Source organism: Malus domestica, chromosome 13, assembly GCF_042453785.1.
Source record: "Malus domestica chromosome 13, GDT2T_hap1".
NCBI classification, from domain to species: domain Eukaryota; kingdom Viridiplantae; phylum Streptophyta; class Magnoliopsida; order Rosales; family Rosaceae; genus Malus; species Malus domestica.
In genome coordinates, this window is record NC_091673.1 from 22,207,695 (window position 1) to 22,231,580 (window position 23,886).

The 23,886-nt window shown below is 38.6% G+C and overlaps 2 protein-coding genes and 1 pseudogene across 2 annotated transcripts; all 3 read right to left on the reverse strand.

Moving 5' to 3' along the window:
- Positions 1–6,896: 6,896 nt before the first annotated feature.
- Positions 6,897–7,748, reverse strand: LOC103404884 (dirigent protein 18-like; annotated as a pseudogene).
- Positions 7,749–8,393: 645 nt separating this feature from the next.
- On the reverse strand, positions 8,394–13,011 carry LOC103404885 (uncharacterized). Its single transcript, XM_029091539.2, has 13 exons — positions 12,903–13,011; positions 12,220–12,434; positions 11,861–11,937; positions 11,462–11,621; positions 11,049–11,073; positions 10,664–10,753; positions 10,129–10,300; positions 9,926–9,999; positions 9,592–9,661; positions 9,315–9,386; positions 8,977–9,110; positions 8,805–8,878; positions 8,394–8,690 (listed from the first exon to the last, which is right to left on the reverse strand). The coding sequence occupies exons 2-13, from the start codon at positions 12,431–12,433 to the stop codon at positions 8,599–8,601; spliced, it is 1,254 nt and encodes a 417-aa protein (XP_028947372.2). The 5' UTR covers position 12,434; positions 12,903–13,011; the 3' UTR covers positions 8,394–8,598.
- Positions 13,012–22,514: 9,503 nt separating this feature from the next.
- On the reverse strand, positions 22,515–22,889 carry LOC139190867 (uncharacterized protein At5g48480-like). The gene has a single exon (XM_070811357.1). It carries the CDS (start codon positions 22,887–22,889, stop codon positions 22,515–22,517), a length of 375 nt encoding a protein of 124 aa, XP_070667458.1.
- Between the last annotated feature and the right edge of the window lie 997 nt (positions 22,890–23,886).

Here is a 23,886-nt window from a genome sequence, read left to right on the forward strand (position 1 = left end):
TCAACAACCTCTCTTCTCTTTGAAATCTCAGTGCCTGCTTTCGCTTCCAAGGCTCTCTTCCCATCGATCCTATCAGGGTTCTCTTCATTTTCTCAATTGTCCCGTTTGGTTCGTGCACTTGGATTCGTTTCAATTGTCTTTCTATTTTCTTCATAGGAGTTTCTTGGATTGCAAGATGATAGGTGCATTATTTATCATATTTTCATATAAATTATCCTAAGTTTTGTTAAGGAATTGATTATAAAAGAGCCTTATTACTTTCCTTTTCTCAGTTTCAGCCAATCTATGCACTTAGTATGTGTTTGGTGATAATTCGACTTTCCAGAGGAGTTTTGATGCAAGGCCAATTGGAGAAGGAAGCTAAGAGGTTGAAGATCGTTGTATCCGAATTTCATAATTTTCCATGAAGCCATTCATTCCAGTTTCACAAATCAATCCCGCAGAAGTCGTTTTCCCGTCAGAACTGCGCAGCTGTGGGAGAATGAAGATTTGGAGGCTTTCCCGATTTTTCCTAGTGGAGTGCGATATATGCCTGGAAAGATAAGAGATAAAGCTACGTTTCCCATACTTTTACAGATTTTTCCAGAAGATAAATCAACCCCAAAACTGGAGTGCAAGACAGATTCCGTGTTTCCCAAGTCAAGAAGGATTCTTTCCTAGTTTGTGTCATTAATTGTTTAGGAGTTTGTTTTATTTTAGGAGACTTTCTCCCATACCTTTTAAGGTTATTCTAGTATAAATAAGGTCCCCAATCTCTCTCTAAGGATCCATCACCCCCCCCGCATCCCCTATATCACCCACACTATACACCATTCACCATCTCCGCAATTTGTGAAGAAGAGCTTAGGGAAGTGCTTTGCCATGGATTCCGGGTTCTATGTCTCTTTTATTTTTATTTCTATGTGTAACTAAGTTATTTTCTAAGCTTTATGATGAAGCCATGACATTGCGAAGTACTTTGTTAATTATTATCTGATTATATGCCATGTTATATTCTAAATCTTTGTGGGTATTTTATTCTAGGTTCGAGTTTCTAATGACTGGTCACCTTTAGGAATTTTGCATCTAGATAGTTAGATAAATCTATAAGGATGACCAATATCAATTAGGTTTATTGGAACTAAGATTAAGAAGAGTAGACAAACTAGTGAGGATGACCAATATCAAGCTAATCCTACTTGGTTGACATGATTCTTCTATGCTTAATGGGTTTTTAAGTGTTTAATTGTATGCCTATCCAATAGGATATAATTATCTTGTAGAGATACAAGAGTTTATGCCTGACCACAGATTAATTCATACCTTAGAAAGAACAACCTGTAATATTGGCATGGTAATTGGATAATAGTTGGCTTTAGGAAAAGTAAATAGGATTGTTGTTGGTGGATTCATAACCTTAGGTTTACTTGTGTTTTAGTTAATTGTCTTTTATTTTTCTAGTTAATTTTAGTTTTAATCAATTACTCAATTATTCAACTCAATCTATCCTTTGTTTGTTTAATTAAGTCTAGCGTGATTAATCGGTTAAATTGGTGTTAAAGCAATCATGTGGGATCGACCTCATATTTGCATATATTACTATAAGTCTACAATTGATTCGTGCGATTGCGAGTTTAATTTGGTTTAAATGAATCTATTATTTAGGTTAGTTTAAATATACATCACAAGACAATAGAGCAATTCGTTCAAGGTCGATTTGTAAGAAGGCACAGTTTGTTGTAAATCCAATATCGAAAAAACCTCGACTTTCCAGCAATTTTAGTTTGTTCATTTCTGTATGCACTTATATAACACGGCCTTTGTCATAGTTCTTGTTCCACATATGAGCTTGGACTTAAGGATCCAAAACACAGAAACACAGCTGCAATAGTTTTCGATAATTCGAAGAAACTGACCAAATGAAAGACAGAGATTTTGTTCTTGTATATATGAATAACAAAACTAAAATTGAAATACAAATTCAATTTTGAAAAACTTGAGCATTAACCAACTATAAAATCAAATAAAATAAAATCAAACTTTGCAATTAAAATCTCCACACCATCAAATTCTCAGTAACTCAGATGAACGATGATCCCGAGCAAAGTCTCAACCCCATCTGTGAAGAATTCGATAATTGTATATATGAATTCATTCACTTTACAATAGATCAATATGAGGGTATTTATACAATACAATGATCAATTAAGATCCTACAATCATGCCTACATAAGTTGTTCCTTATTCTACACATCCATATAGAGGGAAAGTAATCAATCTAGGTGATTGATATCATATTACATCAAATTAGCCCTAACAGGCTTTACTTTCCACAACACTCCCCCTTAAGTTGGAATGTATGTTGATGATTCCCAACTTGCCAAGTAAAGCAGTGAACTGGGGAAGACTCAATGGCTTAGTGAATATATATGATGGCTGCTATGAGGTCCGTATGTGAGCTGTCTTGATTATTTCACCTTGAATCTTCTCTCGAATCAAGTGGCAGTCAATCTCTATGTGTTTAGTTCTCTCGTGGTACACTGGGTTTGAAGCAATGTGAAGTGCCGCTTGGTTGTCACAGAATAACCTAACAGGGTTTGAATGCGAAATGCCCAAGTATCTCAAAATGTATTTTAGCCAAGTGATCTCGCAACATGTTGTATCCATAGATCGGTATTCAACTTCAGCGCTTGATCGCGACCTAGTGGTTTGCTTCTTGGTTTTCCAAGACACAAGTGACTCTCCAAGGAAGATACAATATCCGGTGGTGGAGCGACGAGTATCACGACATCGAGCCCAATCCACATCACAAAATGCCTTTAATTGAATGGAGCCGGATGCAGGGAGAAAAATGCCTTGTCCCGGTGTGTGTTTGACATATCGTAATACTCCATAAGCTGCTTCTAAATGCGGAGTTCGTGGTTTATCCAAAAACTGACTTAAAATGTGGACAACATAAACCAAGTCTGGTCGTGTGACGGTCAAGTAGATTAACCTACCAACGAGCCTTCGATAAGAAGAAGGATCATTGATGTAGTCACCATCATCTTTGCTTAAGGATAAATTCTGCTCCATGGGGGAAGACGCTGGTTTCACTCCAAGATAACCAGCATCCTCAAGTATCTCAAGAGCATACTTTCGTGGTGAAAGTGTGATGCCCTTGGTGGAACGAGCAATCTCGATGCCAAGGAAGTACTTCAATTGACCAAGATCTTTCAATTTGCATTTTTGCATAAGAAAGAACTTTATATCTTCAATGTCTTGTAGATTATTCCCTGCCAAAATGATATCATCTACATAAACAAGAAGAGCAGTAAATTTTCTGGCTTGGTTTTGGACGAACAATGAATAATCTGCCTTGGATTGACTGTACCCAGCTTGCTTAAGAGCTAATGAGAGTTTAAGAAACCACTGACAGGAAGCTTGTTTGAGGCCGTACAACGATTTATAGAGCTTACAGACTCGTGTCTCCTCTTTTCGACCGAAACCAAGAGGTAAAGACATGTAAACATCTTCATGAAGATCTCCATGAAGGAAGGCATTGTTAACATCAAGTTGATAGAGATGCCAATGGTGGAGAGAAGCAACAGCAAAAAAGAGACGGACAGTAGCATGTTTGGTGACCGGGGTGAAAGTTTCGCGGTAGTCTAAGCCTTCAATCTGACTGTAGCCTTTAGCAAGCAACCGTGCTTTATACCGTTCAATGGATCCATCAAAGTTGAACTTGATTTTGTATACCCACTTGAAACCGACTAGTTTCTTGCCAGGAGGTAAAGGTTGAAGGGACCAAGTGTCGTTGGCTTCAAGGGTAGCCAATTCATGTTCCATGGCAAGGCGCCACTTGGGGTCAGAAGAAGCTTGGGCAAAGGAGCGAGGCTCGGTCGCAACTGAAATAGAAGTGGTGAAAGCATAATGCGTGGGTGACAAGCGATCATATGAGAGAACAGTGAATAAGGGATGAGAGGTACCTCCAGTGTTAGGCAACGCCGAGTTAGATGATGGGAGAGATCGAGAAGGGAGTGTGGCATCGATGTGATACTGCTGAAGATAGCGAGATGGATGGGTGGTGCGTGTGAGCCGTGGAAGAGGAACCGAAGCAAGAGAATGGTCAGGGGTCGTACGCATGGCATGGGGCGCAGGCATGAGATCTAGTGCATGGGTCTTATGCATGGAAGAAGAATAGAAGGGTCAGTGGAAGAGGTAGGCATGAGATCATTAAAAACAGGCTCTTGAGCGTGGGGCAGCACAAGGGAAGAATCTACAGCAGAAGAGGGGAAGGGGAATGTTGTCTCATGAAACAAGACATCACGAGAGATGAAGATTTTCACCGTAGTGAGATCATATAACCGATAACCTTTGGTGCCGTATGGATAACCGAGGAAAATACAGCGCGTAGCCCGTGCATCAAATTTGGTGGGACGGTGATGATGGGAAGAGGCAAAACATAAGCACCTAAAGACCCTGAGATGATCATAGATGGGTGGTTTGTGAAAGAGCAGTTCATAGGGCGTTTTCCCCTTAAGGACTGAGGCGGGAGTACGATTAATAAGATATATGGCGGTTAAAATGGCATCACCCCAAAACTTCTTAGGAAGATTGGCTTGAAACAATAGGGTTCGGGCTACATTAAGGAGATGACGATGTTTTTGCTCGGCTACGCCATTTTGCTGTGGGGTAGAAACACAACTAGTCTGATGGAAGATCCCTTTATCTGAGAAAATTTGTGTCATCATAAATTCTGGTCCATTGTCACTGCGAATGGTTTTAATCTTGGAAGAAAATTGGTTTTCAACAAGGTTGATGTAGGTAGTAAGGTATTGACAAGCATCGGACTTATGGTGCATAAGGTAGACCCAAGTGCATCATGAATAGTCATCAATTATGGTTAAAAAATATTGTGCCCTAGTAATGGTAGGAACATGATAACCTCCCCAAATATCAACATGAATTAATTCAAAAGGGGCATGTGTATTAATTGAACTCAATGGAAATGAAACACGGGTCTGTTTAGCTAATGGACAGATTACACAATCACCAATATCAGAAAATGGCATGGTTCTAACAGAATGAGATAGGGCAGGGAGGCTTTTATTGGAAAGATAGCCAAGATGTTGATGCCAAAGCTGAGGGGAAGTTGTGGTGATGGCTGAAACAGAATGGCTACCAAGTATCTTCGCAGTATTAAGATAATAAAGTCCTTCTCGCTCAGTTCCCGTCCCAATCATCATCCCCAATCGTTGGTCCTGAAGCATAATATGGCAAAGCACGAAGAGGTTTTAGTAAGTTTGCTAACAGATATCAAATTCAATCTGAATGATGGAACACAAAGCACATTATGTAAAACAAGATCATTCGAGAAACGAATGGTGCCAATGTGAGGCACATCGGTAAGAGCATGGTTGGGAAGATGCACTTGTCGACTCGTAATGGGTTTACTGCTAGTCATCAAGTGGGGCAGGCAAACAATGTGGTATGTGGCTCCAGTGTCAAAGATCCAACTTGTGTCTTCACTGAAAAAAGAAGCACAAAAATTTTGACCTGATAGATCATTCATGCTAGACACAGAAGTGACATGATTGGCCAGGTGGTTGGACTTGTTCTTGTCGAGAAGAGCAAGGAGATGATGATATTGTTCCACAGTAAGGCTATACGAAGGAAAAGGCGCTGCTGAACTTGCCGGATTAGAATCAACATGGTTCTTCTTCGAAACAAATCCACTTCAATCTTGATGATCAGCCTTGTCATTGGAGGAATTCATCCTCTTTAGCTTGCGACAGTAGTCAATAGTGTGGCCTTTCAACCCACAATAGTCACACTTAAGATGTGCCCGACATGTCTCTGAGGTGTGCCCTACGATGTTGCAGCGATCATAATGAAAATGGGGATTCTTGGGTGTGAAGTTCCTATTAGAATTCTTTGAATTACCTCATACTGCAAAAGCTGCTGCATCGATGATGAAGGCTTTGCTAGATGTGTGATTTAAAACTGCTCTTTGTTTCTCATCTTGTATGATAAGTGAGTAGGCTTTGTTAACGGCAAGAAGAGGATCCATAAGTAAGATTTGTCCTCTAACTGCTGCGTAAGCATCATTAAGCCTCATTAGAAACTTTATGGTCTTTTGATTTTGCTAAAACTGCAACACTTCTTTTACAGTGCCACATGTACAATTTGGAATAGAGCACAATGCATCACGCTCATCCCAGAGACCTTTCAATTTGGTATAGTAAGCACCAATATTCATATTACCTTGAACGCAGCCATGTATCTCTTGTTCAATATGAAAGAGATGTACGTTGTTCACATGTGAAAAACGTTCCTTCAAATCATCCCAGATATCATGAGCAATGTCATTGTAAATCACACTTGCCCTAATATCTTGGGAGACCGAGTTGAGAAGCCATGACTTGACAAGATTATTGCAGCGTGTCCACCGTTGAAGTTCTGCGTTCCTCTTGGCCTTTTGATGGTCCCATCAATAAAACCTTCCTTATTTTTAGCAATGAGAGCCATAATCATGGCACGGCTCCAGGTTGGATAGGTTTCTTCATTTAGTTGTTGAGTAACTAAGATAGCTCTAGGCTGATCAGAGTGATGGAGATAAAGCGGATCATTGGGATCATCATACTTGCTCATCTCAGGCTTAGTTGAGGATTTGGTTATGGTGGTATCTTCGAGCACCATGGATGTCGGCGAGAAGAAATATGGTTGTTAGGGTTTCTTGCTGTGTTGTAAACGGCAAAGAAATTGGTTATCAGAGGCTCAGAAGCTCTAGTACCATGTAAAGAATTCGATAATTGTATATATGAATTCATTCACTTTACAATAGATCAATACGAAGGTATTTATACAATACAATGATCAATTAAGATCCTACAATCATGCCTACATAAGTTGTTCCTTATTCTACATAATTAGCCCTAACAGCTTTTACTTTCCTCAACACCATCATTGACATGTTGGCCAGGAGGTATGAGGGACTTGACTTCAGCAAACCTACTTGCACTCTTGAACTTGCCAGTCCCTCCAATCACAGTCAAGTGTGACATGGGGCTCCCAATTTTGAATATCCCATAGAAGTTCAAGGCATCTCCATACTCACCTCCTTCAATTATGGCTGTGAACACCATCATCTGTGTTGACCCGTCAGCCGAGCTAGCAACGTAGACGCCTGGGCCTTTTTGATCATCTGCGAGCCCAGATCAGGTGATGTTGTCAGAATATCATCGATGACAATGATGGTTCCAAATCCAGGCTCAAACCGTCTGGACTTAATGGAGTCTGAGGAGCCTGACCATTTTATTTTCCAGAGAATGTTGTACCAACTAAGCCGGTGCCAAGTGGAATCCCATTAACGCCGTTGACGGTTGGAATGGCTCCATTAGCATTAGGAATGGCTACCCTGTCTTATGGCGGCAGGAAGCCTATGGGCCTGGCAAATGGCACTTAGCCGCCGTAGATGTTGCCAAGTAGACCAGTGATGGGCCTAGCTGTGGGGCTGCTGCCTCCCAAGATGTCATGCATGTACATCTTAAGGATTGGCCCATGGCCACTGGCTTGGACTGGGTCAACCACTGCCTTGACCACTGAGGCAATTAGCAATGTGACCAAAATGGAAAAAAGAGACTGGTTGAACATGTTCAAGAGTTGAAGTGTTTTTTTTTTCTTGTATTTTGATGGGGTTTTGAGGATTTTGAAGGAGAAGGGAAAGTGCTTTTGTGAGTGTTGAGTTTGGGAAATGGCTTCTGCTTTTATATAGAATGAAGAAACGGGATTTGTGAGATGGCGTTGTTTAAACGTGCATCATTTTGTTTTGGGACTTTTTGACAGCAATTATTTAAGCTAAAAATTATATGCAAATTATGCAATTAGTGGCTGATAGGATAGCAGTGGGCGATGTGTCCAGAGTGCATTGGGTACAACCAAACAAATTATCATAAAATAATGAAAGAAAATTTGACATTTATATAAAATAAAATAAATGACTTGGTTATGTTGTTTTAATTTTATAGGCATTTGACAATATCCTTTTAAGGCACCATAAATTTCTTTGTGCATGTTGTTCGTACAAAAAAACTTATCCTTTTAAGGCACCAAGGGATCGATTTTTGTAACAATATTATTGATGATGTTTATATTGATTGCAGTGATAATATGAGTAACACGATAAAACACTCTGTTATTGAAATGTTAGCTACTAATGTCATAAAAAATTTATCGAGGATGACATCGAGGTCGGGCTCTTGATAGGGCTATTATCTTTTAGTTGTTTGACGTTTTTTAGACTCAGCCTCAGGCCTTCCTTAGTTTATTCAATCAAATGATTATAGATAAATAGGAGGGTGTTCTAAGTTAAAAAGAGTGTGAAAATCAACTTAAATACTAATTCATATAGGACTTGTGTTATACAACAGTAGTTTCAAGAAATACAATTCTCTTTTTATTGGAATTGACTGCCGTTATAGCAATACTGGAGTGAGATTGACTTTGAAGTTTTCCCCAAAAAAAAAAAGGAATATTGATGGCTTATTCGTCCCCGTGTCTTTGGTGACTTGTTTGAAGAATAACAGATACAGAAAGAATAATGGCAATGTAACAAATGGAGATTACATAATCAATCAATCATGGCACGTCTGAGTTATCAATCTCCTGCACAGCCTCTTCACGATCCATCACTTTCGACTGCCTCACCGCCGGCGAAATCAACGTCCATACTGCATTAAAATTTAATTTAAAAATCAAGAAAGATGATGGTATGCACAAAAATAAACCGATTTACGTGTACAGAAGCAATCCAACTAAGAAATCATATATACGGGATTACTTACACAATACTGAAGCTGCAAACCATTCGTTGACGATTTTTACCCATGTACTAGTCCATCCGACATCGATGCTCCACCTGAATGTTTTTCCAGAGTGTTAGTTAACCATATCAATTTCATACGAAATGGAGATCTCCCAAATAAAGTCATCTGTGAATGATAGATGATTCCTTACTTCTTAGCGGAGTTACTGAGGTTCCAACTGATGAACAACATCGCAAAATACATGCACCCCAAGGAAAATGTTAGGTGGAAAAATCCGTACTTGTAAGGGATGTCGTCATCCTCTCGAACTTGATCTTTGTAAAACTGGATAGCACGAGAAGTAGGTTTTAGTTTTCTGCTAAATAACAGGATTGAACATCTTGGTAACTTTTTAAGTTTTAGCAGTCAGTAAGAAACAATGTTGAATATTTCAAACTTTGCTCTTTAATACTTTCTCTGCCATTGTCTGAGCAACCAAATAAGGTTAGTATAACTTATGCTTGCAACACACAAAGAGAAAATATTCACCGGAAATGACTGTGAATCTATGCCAGTTGAAAAAGTCGCCATGACAATAGAACATATCGCGATCAGGAAGCCCTGCTAGAAGGACAGTGTAACACAACATATTACTGCTGTTGAGATTGATACTTGGTAAATTTGGTGTGTGTGATTGTTAAACTCATCGGTAGAATACTAGAATATCCAAGCCCGATTTAATGATCTACAAAGTGAGAACTCGGAACCAGTTGAAAGAGGCAACCAAAAAACAAAAAGAAAAAAAAAAGAACTAATCAACTCTTACTAGTACTGTAGTCCAATCGTGACCTTCATTCCCTTGTTTTTGTCTGTTGCATTCCTCATTTGCAGGTTCACTGAAAATCCATGTATTAAGATCAGCACAATAACTAATTTTTTAAGTTGAATGAAACATATTAGGAGATTTCAATTAATCATAAGTTGAATGAAACATGAAATTATCTTGATTTAGACGAAAGTTAAATAATTCATGGCATAAATTTACAACCGGAGAATATAATCGATACACAATAAGCACGAGGAGTTAAGAACGGTGAGAAAACATCTCATAGAAAGTTTAGCTGAATCTGAATACTTGATACATGGATTGAAGTCCTAACCTTCTGATGGCAGACCAACATAGGAAAACAAGATATGAAGCCATAATTCCGGAAGATAAAAGACCTCTGTTTACCTGTTTTTAAGCAAACACAGAGAATCTCTTCTTAACTCGAGTAAGGATGCGATCTTTGAACAAAAAAAAAAAAAAATACTAAAATGAAGATATACATCAGATAGACGTGTTGCGAAGAGAAATGTATACCTTCGAATGTAGTGATATCACCATCATCACGACAAGTAGAATCACAGTCCATGTGATGAAAAAGATGTTGAGAGCACACAATAATTTCATCCCGTATGATGAGTACATGAATGCGATTCCACCCATAGAAGCAATGTAAAACAGTGTAGACATGAATAACCCAAGGGAGCAGCTGTAGAGTATAAGAGAAGATCTATCAAGTGAATTTATGACCAACAGAAGAAATAAAAAGATAAAGCAATAGTCATAATTCCGTAAGTTATGCTTATATAATAGAATACTGTGTGATTCCGAATACAACTATCCTTTCCTTCCCCCGATAAACCAGAATATGTGGATACTTTGTGCTGCACGAAAAGATGTCATGGATATTGAAGGGTATGTAACAGAAAATTGTGCAGGGACGTGAGCTTGGACCAAAGGAGCTAGAGATACACTGTGACCAAGTTCATCCGAGAAGTACAGTACCAATAGTGAATATGTATATCACACGGAATGGAAGCATCATGGAGTCCTTGTTAATAAGAAGCCATACCTGTGCTTCTTTTGCTCATCAGGCATCCAGTACTTATTCCACCATGTAATAAACTGGATCACACTTATAAGTTGAAGAACGAGAAATATCCTGTCATGAAGAGTATAAACCATATGTTAGCCACAAAATTTTCTGCAATCCAAGCTGCAGCTTCATCTTAACAAGGGGTTGAAACAATGTCTTTCTAAGATCTAACAGGAACTATTTCTATTGTAACACTGCATAAGATTTGTTCATCGGTTTTAGATTTTCGGTCTTCTACACATTTAGTTACACGGCACTACAGATTTCTAAAACCACTCGCCGATATGGATTTGAAAAGTTTTAAATATGGCTTAACAGCAAGCAGTTCAAGCATGTGTAGAATCAAAATCAGAAATGTTACCCTGCACCGACACGAGCAAATTCACCTGTAAGAAAATAGGAAAAGTTTGTTAATTTTTGGAAATTATTTTTTAAGATGTTTCAAGAATGGAGGATGAGATAGGTCATAGGTGTTTAATTTGAAGGAAAGTATAAGTATTTTTTGGTAACAGAACCCATATAAAGTATATTCTGTTTTTCGGCACAGATTATGTTATTAACTTTTCTTTTTTAAGCATAGTATCTACTTGCATAAATCTGGCGTGATTGCAAAAAATAACCATTGAAACAGATTCTTCTCCTATATTCTAAAACCAGATGGGTCAAGTAAGTCATGTTGTTTCTCAGCTGTTGCATAAAATACCGAAGATCAAGAAAGGCGAAAAAAATATATATGCCATGAAGTGTTTCTGATTGAGCCCAAAATAAATGTACCGTATAATTGAATGAAGTGTGGAGGGATGAAGAGTGGAACCACCATTGACACAAACAATATGCAAAACTTGAATCCCCACAATCCAGAATGCCATACATTGCGAGCTTCACTTAGTTTTCTTGTTTTAGATGCAGTGAGGAACATTAGAAAGAAAAATATCTGAATTCGATGTTAAGGATGCTTGATCTTTAAGGGCAGAGAATTATAGATAGGAAAATTCGTAGCCGAAAACAATGATGAAATATACAGTAACAATTTATTGGTATAAGCTATTTCCTTATCCATTATATGATAACAGATATCAATCCTGCCATCAGAATCTTATGACTCAACAATCAACATATGTAATAAGGTTCTTCTGTAACAGAAAAGCACTCATAGGACAAGAAGAAAGATACAAAGCTTCCTAAACTCACGCGAAGAACTCCCAGCGTACGGAAACAATCGCTTCCGTGAATTCCACAAGATTTAAAATCTGCAATAGAAATTTAAGAAGTAAACACACAGAAAGCATCACCACATATACCTTTTCTATTCCCAATTATGTGTAAACCGCCTCCATTAATGTGTGGCAGGATTAGAAATTTCTGTTTTTAAATGTTGGTTATGTGAGAAAGAACATGTTTTTGGGATATTGTATCAGATAAAGATCGCAATGAATATAGCTTTTGATCTGCATAACGTTTTATAATGGTAGGGACCAAAATTAAGTTAGAAGTAAAATCAAATATTTTGAGAAGGGAGAACTGTTACATACAATGGAGCTGAGGCAGAACCCCTTGCCCATAGTCGCGAATAAACCAAGCACAAAGATTTGTAAATAAGAAGATTACGCCATATATATAACGGGCTCGCAGCGATTTTTTCTTTGCTGCTAAATAATCAATCCTCTTTTGCTCCAATGACTCAGATACTTCTTCCCAAGGAACAACCTCTGCCACAGCTTCAACTCCTTCAGCAGATACATTCATTCTGCAGTTAAGGGCACAAAAATGTCACTTCATATTCAATTGCTTTTCACATTGTTCTTGGACTAGAGATGCAGCTTACAGAGGGTAATGTAGCTGAAAATAAAACGATAAGAAACCGATCAATGTGCAACAATAGAACGAAAATGCGGGTTTTAGATAAATGCAGACTGGTTTTGGTTTGGGAAAAGTTCATCCATCAAATTGTATTTACAGTAAATCAAAGATCAACAGATCAAACTAAAATCATCGGATATACATTGCATCACGTCTAATTTTTTCCGTTTCATGCACACGACAATCAGATGAAACTGAAGACGAAAAACTCAAACCACTCCCAATTAAACATTTATAACAGATGAGCGCAAAATAATTCAAAATATCCAGCAAACTGAAAACAGAACTCCCACATTGATAATAATATCCGCAAACAATGACTGAAACATTGAACTGAAATCAAAATATGTGATACCTTTTCAGGTGATATCCTTATCAGGAAATCGAATAATGTACCCAAGAATGGACTGAAAAGTGGAAGTGAGAAGGAAACTAAGCAACGGGGTTCCGATTAGCAAAGGATAATGTGAAAACATTAACAGTTAACTTGTGGAGAGCACAAAACTGTGAAAACATAAACAGCTAACTTGTAGAGAGCACAAAACTGTGAAAACATAAGCAGTTAACTTGTAGAGAGCACAAAACTGACCTTTACCATATATTTGGAGTGCAGTGTGAGGTTTTGAGTGTTAACTCATCAAGAATGGCGTGTCAAGCTCGCTCACAACTCCCATATAGAGAAGAAAAAAAAGACTAATAAGTACTATTCACATAAGTAATTTGAATATTTTTCTCTTTTTATTCGAGCGATATTCTAAAGTTAAATCTAAACTCGGAGTAGGAGGGTAACACACTGCTGTAGCAGATTGACTATTTTATATTCGAGCTCACTTATTTAGTTTGAACAAGAATGAAGATTAATAAGTATTATGCAAATGAAGTGTCAAGCTCACTTATCACTTCTAGGAAAGAAGACTAAGAATTAAGTAGGTTGCCAACTATGCACAGCAACTTTGTAACCTAGATTACGGGGAAAGGAAGTATACTGCTCTAGTCAATTTAGATTATGGGGAAAGGAAGTATATGCGACTGTCTAAGTTTGCATATAGAAATTCTATCATGTAAACGGTTGTATAAGTGCTTTCTATCTCCATCATTTGATAAGTAGACAAAGAATGTACAACCAGTTAGACCCAAGATTTTTTCGGAGTAGGGTTTATCAAAATTCAAAATGGGTCACTAGAAGTAGACAGTTGTATCATATTAATTTGTTAATGCCATAAACCCTTTGTCAATGTCCTTTTATGTGATGTCAAGATGCCTTCTCCAAACATTATAGAAAAACACCCTTGAACGAATGAATCTGCAAAGAATTCAACATATAATATAATTTTGGCATTTCAGGACACATTTGGTATTTTTGTTTTTGTTTTTTTTAAATTTTGTTGTGCCTTTTTGTCTGCTCACTTTTTGACAATTGATACGAAGCATGCATTCAAAATTAGTTAACAACAGGGATGAACCCTATACAGCTACATCATTTGCAACATCATCTCCTACACCTTTCAAGCAACAATATTTAACTAGGAAAAAGAAAACCCAATTCGAAATTTTGATAAACAATCCTCCCAACCCTCAAAAACTTCTCAATGATGAGAGATTCTCTAATCTCATGCAACCAAGAATTAGTTTCAGTAGCGTGATTGTTCATTAACCGCTTGCTACGTATTTAAAAGTGTACTACTACAATAAATGAATATCACATAATGAATTAGTGACATAAGAGGATATCTGGTCAATGAGGTAAAACAAGAAAGCTATCATAACCTATAATACTTAATTAGTTTAGACCCTCTAAAAACTGATAATGTTCGACGCTTAATAAATTAAATTAGTGTAATAACACTTTAGTTGAAAGACATTTTTCTTTAAACCGGTGCTTTTAAGTGTTTTAACTATAGCAAATTTAAACTTAGCCAAGTTAATTCGAGCAATGTGCTCCTCTTTTTGCATCCAAATTCGAATCTTCCTCTGTACATATATGCAAAATAAGTAATTAAGAAATGTTTTGTATGTGTGTGAATGTGGTGAGTTGAGTATTGAGATGAAAGTATCATGAAAAATGGAAGAAAGATTGTGGAGCAAGATGGGTGGCCTTTGAATTTAGATGGAAAAAAAGATTGAAGGTGTTTGGAAAAGACAAAGGACGTCAGGACACAAGGTTGGTTGAGCCATTTGATTGCCCAACTTTCTACTCTTTATGTTGGTTTCTAGAGCGTGTGGGTACAAACCTACCACGCGCCTTTAGTAACAGTTGACTGAAGCGGCCGAGCAACTTTGCTTTTTTTTTTTTTTTTTCTTTCTATTTTTTATCCGTAAAAATACAAAGTAAATTATGTGCTTTGTTTTTTTTTTTATTTCATTCTATTTTACTACTTGAAGTCTTAAAGTGATCTTTGTGTTACAGGACTTCAGTACACCGGCGCTAAGAATCTGTTCGAAAATTGAGTCAGTATTCAGTCATTGGAGTCAACATCAATCTTTTCGAATGCCCAATTAATATATAATCATTGGAACCAATCTTTTCAAGTGCCCAATCAGTATTTAATCATTGAATTCAACGTCAATCTTTTTGAAGGCCCAATCATTCAATACCTTAAGTTGGAGCTAGTGCACATTATTGAAACCCAAACTTAAGGAAGTAGATTTGAGCCTTGTGGCGCAAGTCAAGACATGTCGAGAGAATAACTTGCTCTAGTACCATAAAAAAATTTCATGCCCATCATGGGCTAAACTACATCATCGGTTTCATTCTAACTTAACCACTTATTAATAGGTGTTGGGTTTTTATCACAAAATGTCTAGAAGAATTTAAGGGTGGAATCTACCATATATTAATTGTGTATCTTTTTGTCATATGCCTAATGTGGGATTCAATTCTCCAACAGGGATGGTATCACCCTCTAGAGTGTATCACGTGCAAGTCACTTTACTTAATTTGACAAAAAGTTGAATAGAATAACTTTGAATCTAATAGTAAGATGAATTTTTCAATTGTAAATGAATTAAAGGACTTATTTTTTTTCGAAAAAATAAACTTAATTTTTACCAAAACAGAAATTAAGGCTAATGATGAGTTGATTTTATATTATATATTTTACCCCATTCTTAATATATTTTGGTATTTGTTTTTGTAGGATTTTGATACTATGATTTATATTTCTAATGTAGGACATGGGACTTCCTCCTAAGCAAAAAGTGATCAAACGAACTAATTTTTGAGTGATTCTAATTGACGAGCGTTTGAAAGTTTTTCAATTTTTTCATATAATGGACCATTGATTTATGGTGAATAAATAAAGGATCAACGCGCAAAGCTGCCAAAGTGATGTTTCAGACTTAGTTGGACCTTTTGGTGTCCAAGATGACATGTTTTGACGATAGGCCTTTCTACAAAGATGTTCAACAAGACTTAAGTTTTAAAAATCAAGACCTCTTGAGCTAGTTTTGGAGTTGGTTTGAACGTTGCAGATTCTACACATTAGTATAGGAGATTGTTTCCTAGTCTATCTTAATTTATTATGTTTCGTAGTTTTTAGAATATATTTTCTAGGAAGGATTTGTGGTAATATAAATAGCTTTGGCCAGCCATTAGGGATTCTCTACACACCACAGATTTTGAAGAGAGAACTCGGCTAGGTTTCTAAAGATTGATATTTTGTTATGAGGTGTTGTCCTTCTTTTTCTTCTTAATGACGTTTTCTTTGTTTATGAATATGCATAACCTTCTTTTGCTATGGTGAGTGATGAGTCGATATTATACTACATATTTTACCCCATTCTTAGTTATAATTTATTGGTTATTTTGGTAAAATTTTGATACTTTGAATTATATTTTCAATGTAGAACATTAAACTTCCTCTTGAGCAAAAAGTGATCAAACGGATTAATTTTGGAGTGATTCCAATTGGAGGATGCTTGTGATATAAAAAAATACAGATTTGGGTCGTCATGAATCATTTTGAGATAGTATTTAGTACTATCCGTATGTATATAGGTTTATCCTTCATCCTTTCTGAAGTTTCGATGGAAGGATTCCTTTACTAACACGATGCAGCCAACTCCATTTGTTAGAACAACTTCCATTGAATCTCTGCACCTATCCTTTTTTATTTTCGGTTTATGACTCACTGAGCCGAGATCACTAATTACTACTAATCTAATACTAATGAAAATGCTAATATAATATAAAAGAACTGTCTTTTCAGTATACTTTCCCCGGTTCCGTTGCTACCATGTGCTTTACGCAATCGCTTGGAAGGGACAAAAGAAACATCTTGTTCTTTCTTCAACAATTTATGATCTCTAGTGGGCCTCTCAGTAGGATTCAAACCTAGATGAAGTTCTGACCATCTGTCAAAGAAAAAAGAACGAATGGATCTTGTAGGATTCCCAAGTCTCTCAACTTGTTCATGTCAAAATATTAGATTTTTCTACTGAGCGATTAATTTTATGGCCAAGAAATAAAGGAGCAGCGCGTAGTGTTGTCAAAGTGACATTTTGGGCTTATTTGGGCTTTTTAGCATCCAAGATGATGTTTTTTGGGTTCAAAGCCTTTTGCAATTATGTTTAGAACATCTCAATCTTTAATTCAAATCATTTGGGCCTGTTTTGGAGCTTTAAATATCCAGAAACATGAGATTCTTTATGGCTGAGCAAATATCCAGAAACATGAGATTCTTTATGGCTGGGCAAATTTCCCAAAGTTAGAATAGAAATATAATTCCTAGTTATCTTATTCTATTATATTTCCTAGTTTTTAGAAGACATTTTCTAGGAAGAATTTTATTTTCTAGTAGTATAAATAAGGCTACGAAGCTATTAGGGTTTTGGATGCATTGTAACATCCCACATCGTCCAGGGAAGAGGATCATGTAAGCCTTATATGTATATTCTCATCTTTACCTAGCACGAGGCTTTTTGAGAGCTCACTGGCTTCAGGTTCCATCGGAACTCCGAAGTTAAGCAAGTTCGCGCGTGAGTAATCCCAAGATGGGTGACCCACTGGGAAGTTCTCATGTGAGTTCCTAAAAACAAAATAGTGGGGCGTGGTTGGGGCCTAAAGTGGACAATATCGTGCTACGGCAGAGTCGAGCCCACGATATGGTGGGGGCCCTGGCTGAGATGTGACAATTTGGTATCAGAGCCAATCCTTGGTCGGAAGTGTGCCGATGAGGATGTTGGGCCCCTAAGGGGGGTGGATTGTAACATCCCACATCGCCTAGGGAAGAGGATCCTGTAAGCCTTATATGAATATTCTCATCTCTACCTAGCACGAGGCCTTTTGGAAGCTCACTGGCTTCGGGTTCTATCGGAACTTTGAAGTTAAGCGAGTTCGCGCGAGAGCAATCCCATGATGGGTGACCCACTGGGAAGTTCTCATGTGAGTTCCCAGAAACAAAACCATGAGGGCGTGGTCGGGGCGTGGTCGGGGCATAAAGCGGACAATATCATACTACAGTGGAGTCCAACCTGGGATGTGGTGGGGGCCCAGGCCTGGATGTGACATGCACTATTTTGGAGAACTCGATTTAGAGAGCTTTTGACAATTCAAGTTTATTTTCAAGGTGTTTTCTATCTTTTTTCTAATTTCAATAAAATTCCTTTTATTTTCTAGTCGTTCGTAACTAATTTTCTTTTGCTAGGGCGAAACCATGAGCCTTAACATGAATATGTAGTATTTATGCAATTGCTTATGATATTATGCATGCATACTTTGAATTATTAATCACTGTGTTTAAAATTGTCTCTATGTCTTAATGCTTAGCTACCATTAGGATATTTAGGCAATTCGGTCGGAATATCACTGGAGGATTGAGTATTGCTTCTTATGGTTAATAATTGTAATTTCACCTAAGGCGAATATCACACTCTTAGGGGTTGCATGGTTGGATTTTCACAAAACTTAATGAGCCTTGCATGTTTACATTTGATCTAAATATCTTGCTTGAATATCACGGGGAGAATATGCATTAGGAAAACTTAACATTCAAAGTTGCATGTGTACTTCATATGTAATTGTTAAAATTACATAAGATTGTTAAGGTGACGGCAGAACCTTAGTGCTTAAATTGATTTTCAAAACCGTTTTCCTTTGTTTTCTTTACTTTGACAATTATTTAATTGTTTTTATTAAATTTGTTTTATTATTTGAGGTCATAAAATCAACCTTTTTCTAAAATCTTGTTTTAAATAGTTAATTAAGAATTAGTTTAAATACAAATTATTCATTTAATCCCTGGGGAACGACCTTGCATGAGCAACCTAACTTCAACTACCTTGTTCTCTTGCAAGTATTTTAAAGTGTTTTTTTATCCATACTTTTGCAAGTGGTAAAAATCTTATCAGTGAGGCCACGAGATTTAGCATGAATATGTAAAAGGGTGGGCACAGGCCGGGTCGGGCCTAAATTTGAAAGAACCAAACTGGAGCCATTTAAAAATGTAACGGGGTGGCCTGAGCCGAGTAATGCCATTTATAAATTTGGAACCGGACCTCACCTGGGCCCGTTTTGTCAACGCATCGTTCATCATTTTCCTTCGACAACCCTGATACTCAAATCAGAAGCAGTAGCATTAGGATAAACTGAAATAAGATTTGAACGACACATGGTTCTCGAAGCAGTAACATTATGATTGTTTAGCTTTGAAAAATGTTTTGGGATTTCCAGTATCTCCCTGCCTAAAAAATGTTGACATGTGTTAATGCACAAAACCGGAGGTCTTGGTACAACGTAAATCCGACTGTGAATCTGCAAGAAAGTAAATAACACAAGATGTATCGTGGCTCACCCCAAGGTTTGAGCTACGTCCACACTGATTATGTATTTATCTGAGAGGCGAGGGGAGTGAGGGAACTCTGTAATGTGAGAGCTTTGAAAGGATAAAGGAGCCATAATAAATGGCTTCCTCTAATTGTGAGGGTGATGGGTCATTTTATAGAATAATGACTTCTCACTTATTACATATTTGCCCTTTCCTTTATCACATAATTACATTTAAGTCCCCTGAGTATTTGTATGAGATCTAAATACGAGGCCCTAAATATGCTATAAACAGTAGTCCCCCAAGTCTTCAGTTAAGAGAGTCTTTTGACTGGAGACTTGAAATTCAGTCCATGTGTGGGCCGAAGTAACTAGATGTCGTCTTGAACTGGTACTTGGTATGAGGCGATGCTCAAAGTGAAATGATGCTCAACTATAAGTAGCACATGTTGCAAGGCTGCTCGGCTTGTGGCTTATGTTGCCTTGGTTGGCTCGGCTTGTGGCGCTTGAAGGTGAGGGAGTCCCTTTTATAGTATAAGGGCTTGCTCCTCAATACATAAATGATGGGTTAGGAGTGATGCTCGCTGCGAAGCGGTTGCTCAGCTGGCGGTGTTGCTCTCTAATGAAGGTAAGGAAGTCCCTTTTATAGAATAAAGGCTTGCTCCTCAATACATAAGTGATGGGCTAGGAGTGATGCTCGCGGCGAGGTGGTTGCTCAGCTGGCGGTGTTGCTTTCTAATGAAGGTGAGGGAGTCCCTTTTATAAAATAAGGGCTCGCTCCTCCGTACATGAATAATGGGTGCTCTCTAATGAAAGTAAGGGAGTCCCTTTTATAGAATAAGGGCTCGCTCATTAATACATAAATAATGGGCTAAGTTCCCCAAGTATTTTTCATGAGGTCTAATATATGGTACATAATGTAGTCCCCCAAGTCTTCGGTTAATAGAGTCTGTTGGCTGGAGACTTCAAATTGAATCCATGTATGGGCCGAAGTGACGGTTGTTTGGAGGAGATATTTGTATACCCTGCACTGAAGCTTTGTAAGTGAAGCTTTGAAGCTGGAGCTCTGTAAATGAAGCTTTTGAAGCTAGAGCTTTTTGTAAATGAAGATTTTGAAGCTATAGCTCTGTAAATGAACCTTTCGAAGCTAGAGCTTTTGTAAATGAAGCTTTTGAAGCTGATTGACATAAGTGATGCTCATGAATGTTTGATTGACATGACTGATGCTCATGGATGTTGACATGAGTGATGCTCATGAATGTTTATGTATGATTGATATGAGTGATGCTCATGAATATTTATGTATGATTGACATGAGTAATGCTCATGTATAATATGAAGTACTAGGCGTACTTTTGATCACCTGGTTGGTGGCATGAATGGCTAGTTGCCAAATGATATTAGAGTACGGGTTGTACACTTCATCACCTAGTTGGTGGTAATAGCGGCAGGTTGTCGAATAATTTTGGAGTATTGGACGTACTTTTGGTCACATGGCTGGTGATAATAGAGGCAGGTTGCCAAATAATTTTTTGTAGTGCTGGATGTACTTTTGATCACCTGGTTGGTGATAATAGAGGGTCTGGCTCTTTTGGGCATACGGGTCTTCGCTCATCACATAGTATTCCAACCCATTTATTTTGGGCTTTGCCAGTTTTTTTTTTTTTTTTTTTTTTTACCCTCTGATGGGGTTTATACAGATATCTCCGAAAGATACGAAAAATAAATTACATCATTCAAAAAATAAGGAAAGTAAACCACATCATTCTGGTGGGGTGTTTATTCCTTACTTTTGCTTGTGTTTTTCTGCTGCACTCTCTCTAGTGGGAAGTAACGTCTGCTGTCAGATCTGAATTCGAATGAGCTGGCTTGTTGGCCCATTATCATCATGGTTGTGGATTGCACCACCCCACTATGCACCCCATTAATATTATCTGCTTTTGCTTTTGTTTACTTTCTGCTTTGCTTTTTTCTTTTTCTGCTTTGCTTGATGCTTTCTTCTTTTCTCTTTCCCATGCGTATCTCCAAAAACTGAAACAAGGATGCTTTGCGAGGCTAAGGGACAGCAGAAGCAGATTTGCTTTTGCTTTTTCTTTTCCTCTCTTTCTATCTGTTATGCATGTTGCTTTCCTGTGATGCTCATCTTCTCTGTCCACCCATGCTGCTAAGGGCAAGAACAAAGTTGAACATGCATTGCTTTCTGTCTGCAACCACTGTATCTTCACCTATGCTTTCGAGTTGAAACAAATTGAGCATATTTTTCTGGGTATTTGAGCCCTTTTTTAAAGCTTTTTTTTTGGGATAAGTGCGGAATCTAACCCACACCTCACCTCCCCTATCTCTCTCTCTCTCTTTCTCCTCCTTCTGTTTCTCTCTTCAACTTCCATCTCAGTATATCGATGAAGTCAAGCCTGTCGTCACTGCACAATCACCACCATTTCTCTCCAAGCCTGTCGTCCTGCAAGATCAAGACCTTTCAATCCATTAACGGCTGCTGCGATAGCAGTTGCACTAAATGGACTAGTTGGGGTTCTCGGGGATGGTGGTTCTGACTGATGCAGGATCCACACGACAATTCTGGCAAGCTCAACAATACCGATGTATCTGTCGATCCAGCTAGCGTCATCGGGTGCATCGACATCCACCACCGGTGTACTAAGAATTTTGTGTTGGGACAGGATTTTAACAGCTTCTGCAAAACTGGTGTCTGACTTTCTCAAATATCATGGCATAAGATGACGGAGCCTGTCTTCCTCAAATATCTGACTTTCTCAAATAGTGTCCTCACATTGCTCTTGGCATGTTGGTGAATAGATCTCAGGGTGTAACTCCATCTGCCGAAACCTTGATCTTTCAAAGCCTCAACAGCTCCAACGTTAACTGCTACTATCTCGCGCTTCTCTTGTTGCCCACATCTTGAAATACTGCTTCTGATTCTTTAGAAAGAAAACCACAACTCGTTCTCGGAGATGACATACCGCCACGCTCTGCACACGATGCTTAATTTCACGGTTTCCTTGGGCTCCACCAGTCTCGCGATTTGCATTTGATGGTTGCATTTGATTAAAATCTAAAGCGAAAAAGATCATGTGGTGGTAGGGCGACATGGAATTAAACAGTAATCGGGGCTTTAGGGACAACGGCCTCATTCTCAATAGGAGTGACAAAGAACCAGCAAATGCCGAATGGAATCTTAATCTGAGCCTAACGCTGCTCGTCGCCAAAGAGAACACCACCGATTTTAATCTCTCCAACCGTTGCAGCTCCCGCTTGGACGACCTTGGACACCGCCGCATCGACGTCCACAACAGTAAGTAGCAGATTAACGCCTTGCTTAAAACCACCATCAGCTAGAACTTTGCCGTCGCCGGAGTCGACCACCGAGGCAGACTCAGTCACAATGAAGGTGAAGAACCCAAGCTTGAGCTTCGCATTGTAGATGTACGGAGGCTCCTGGTCAGCCTCGCGCTTGAGATCAGTCTCACGCTCAAGCTTCACAACGCCTAGGACGACCACGTAGAACTTGATGGCATATTCACCATTGGGTGCCTTGATCGAAAGACGAGAATGGCACTCCATCACAGTGATAAGGGACAAGGGTGAGACCTTCTCCGCAACCTCACCATTTTGAACTTCATGGCGGAGGTCTTCGTTTCTGGTATTCGGATCGAGTAGGGTCTTGAGGGACAGAGACACCACTTCTACATTCGGATCCGGTATGCCTACAGGTCTTCTTTTTCGTTTATGGGTGGCTCCGCCATTTTCATGGGAGAAAGAAGACGGAGGAGCGGAAGGAGAGGCCGCGGTGTTGTTGTTATTGTTTTATTAGGGTTGTTGTCGTTCTTCTCCTCTTTACCGTTGTTGTTAGGTTGCTTGTTCCAAAGCAACAAAGGTGGCGTTCAAGGCACGACCATTGCACTAGTAGTAGAACTAGTCTTGTCGTGCTCGCTATTATCAAAAGCTTGCGCAAAGCTGCGTTTCTTGTAGTTGTCATTAATACTACTACAAACCTTAGCTTCGTAAACAAAGTTGTTCAAGTCGAAGCCTTTGATTGGCGGAGAGGGAGGATGATGAGTGCTTGGTCTCAGGCCTATGGGCTTTTGAGGTGAGGAGGATGACGCTGCGTTCATACATTTATGTATGCTGCAGTAGCAACTCAGCTTCTGATGTGCTGGGTTTTTTTACGAGAGGCGAATGATCGGTCTGATCACGGGAGGAAGATGACGCCGCGTTCATTCCCACCCACTTTTTTTTCTACCACCACCCTCGAACTCGGACTCGACAAAGTCCTCATGACTCGGTTACTGACTCACCCGAGTTGCACTCGCACTCAAAATTTGTTGCTTTTTGGATTTCTAGAGAGATAGTATTTGGCTTCCTGGGTTCTTGCAGATTCACGGTGGAGATGAAAAAATGAAAGAGAACCGACACAACTTTTCGTATCATTCCTTACAGACGGCGCTAAATGTGGATGCACAAAACCAGAGGTCTTGGTACAACGTAAATCCGACCGTGAATCTACAAGAAAGTAAATAACACAAGATGTATCGTGGTTCACCCCAAGGTTTGGGCTACG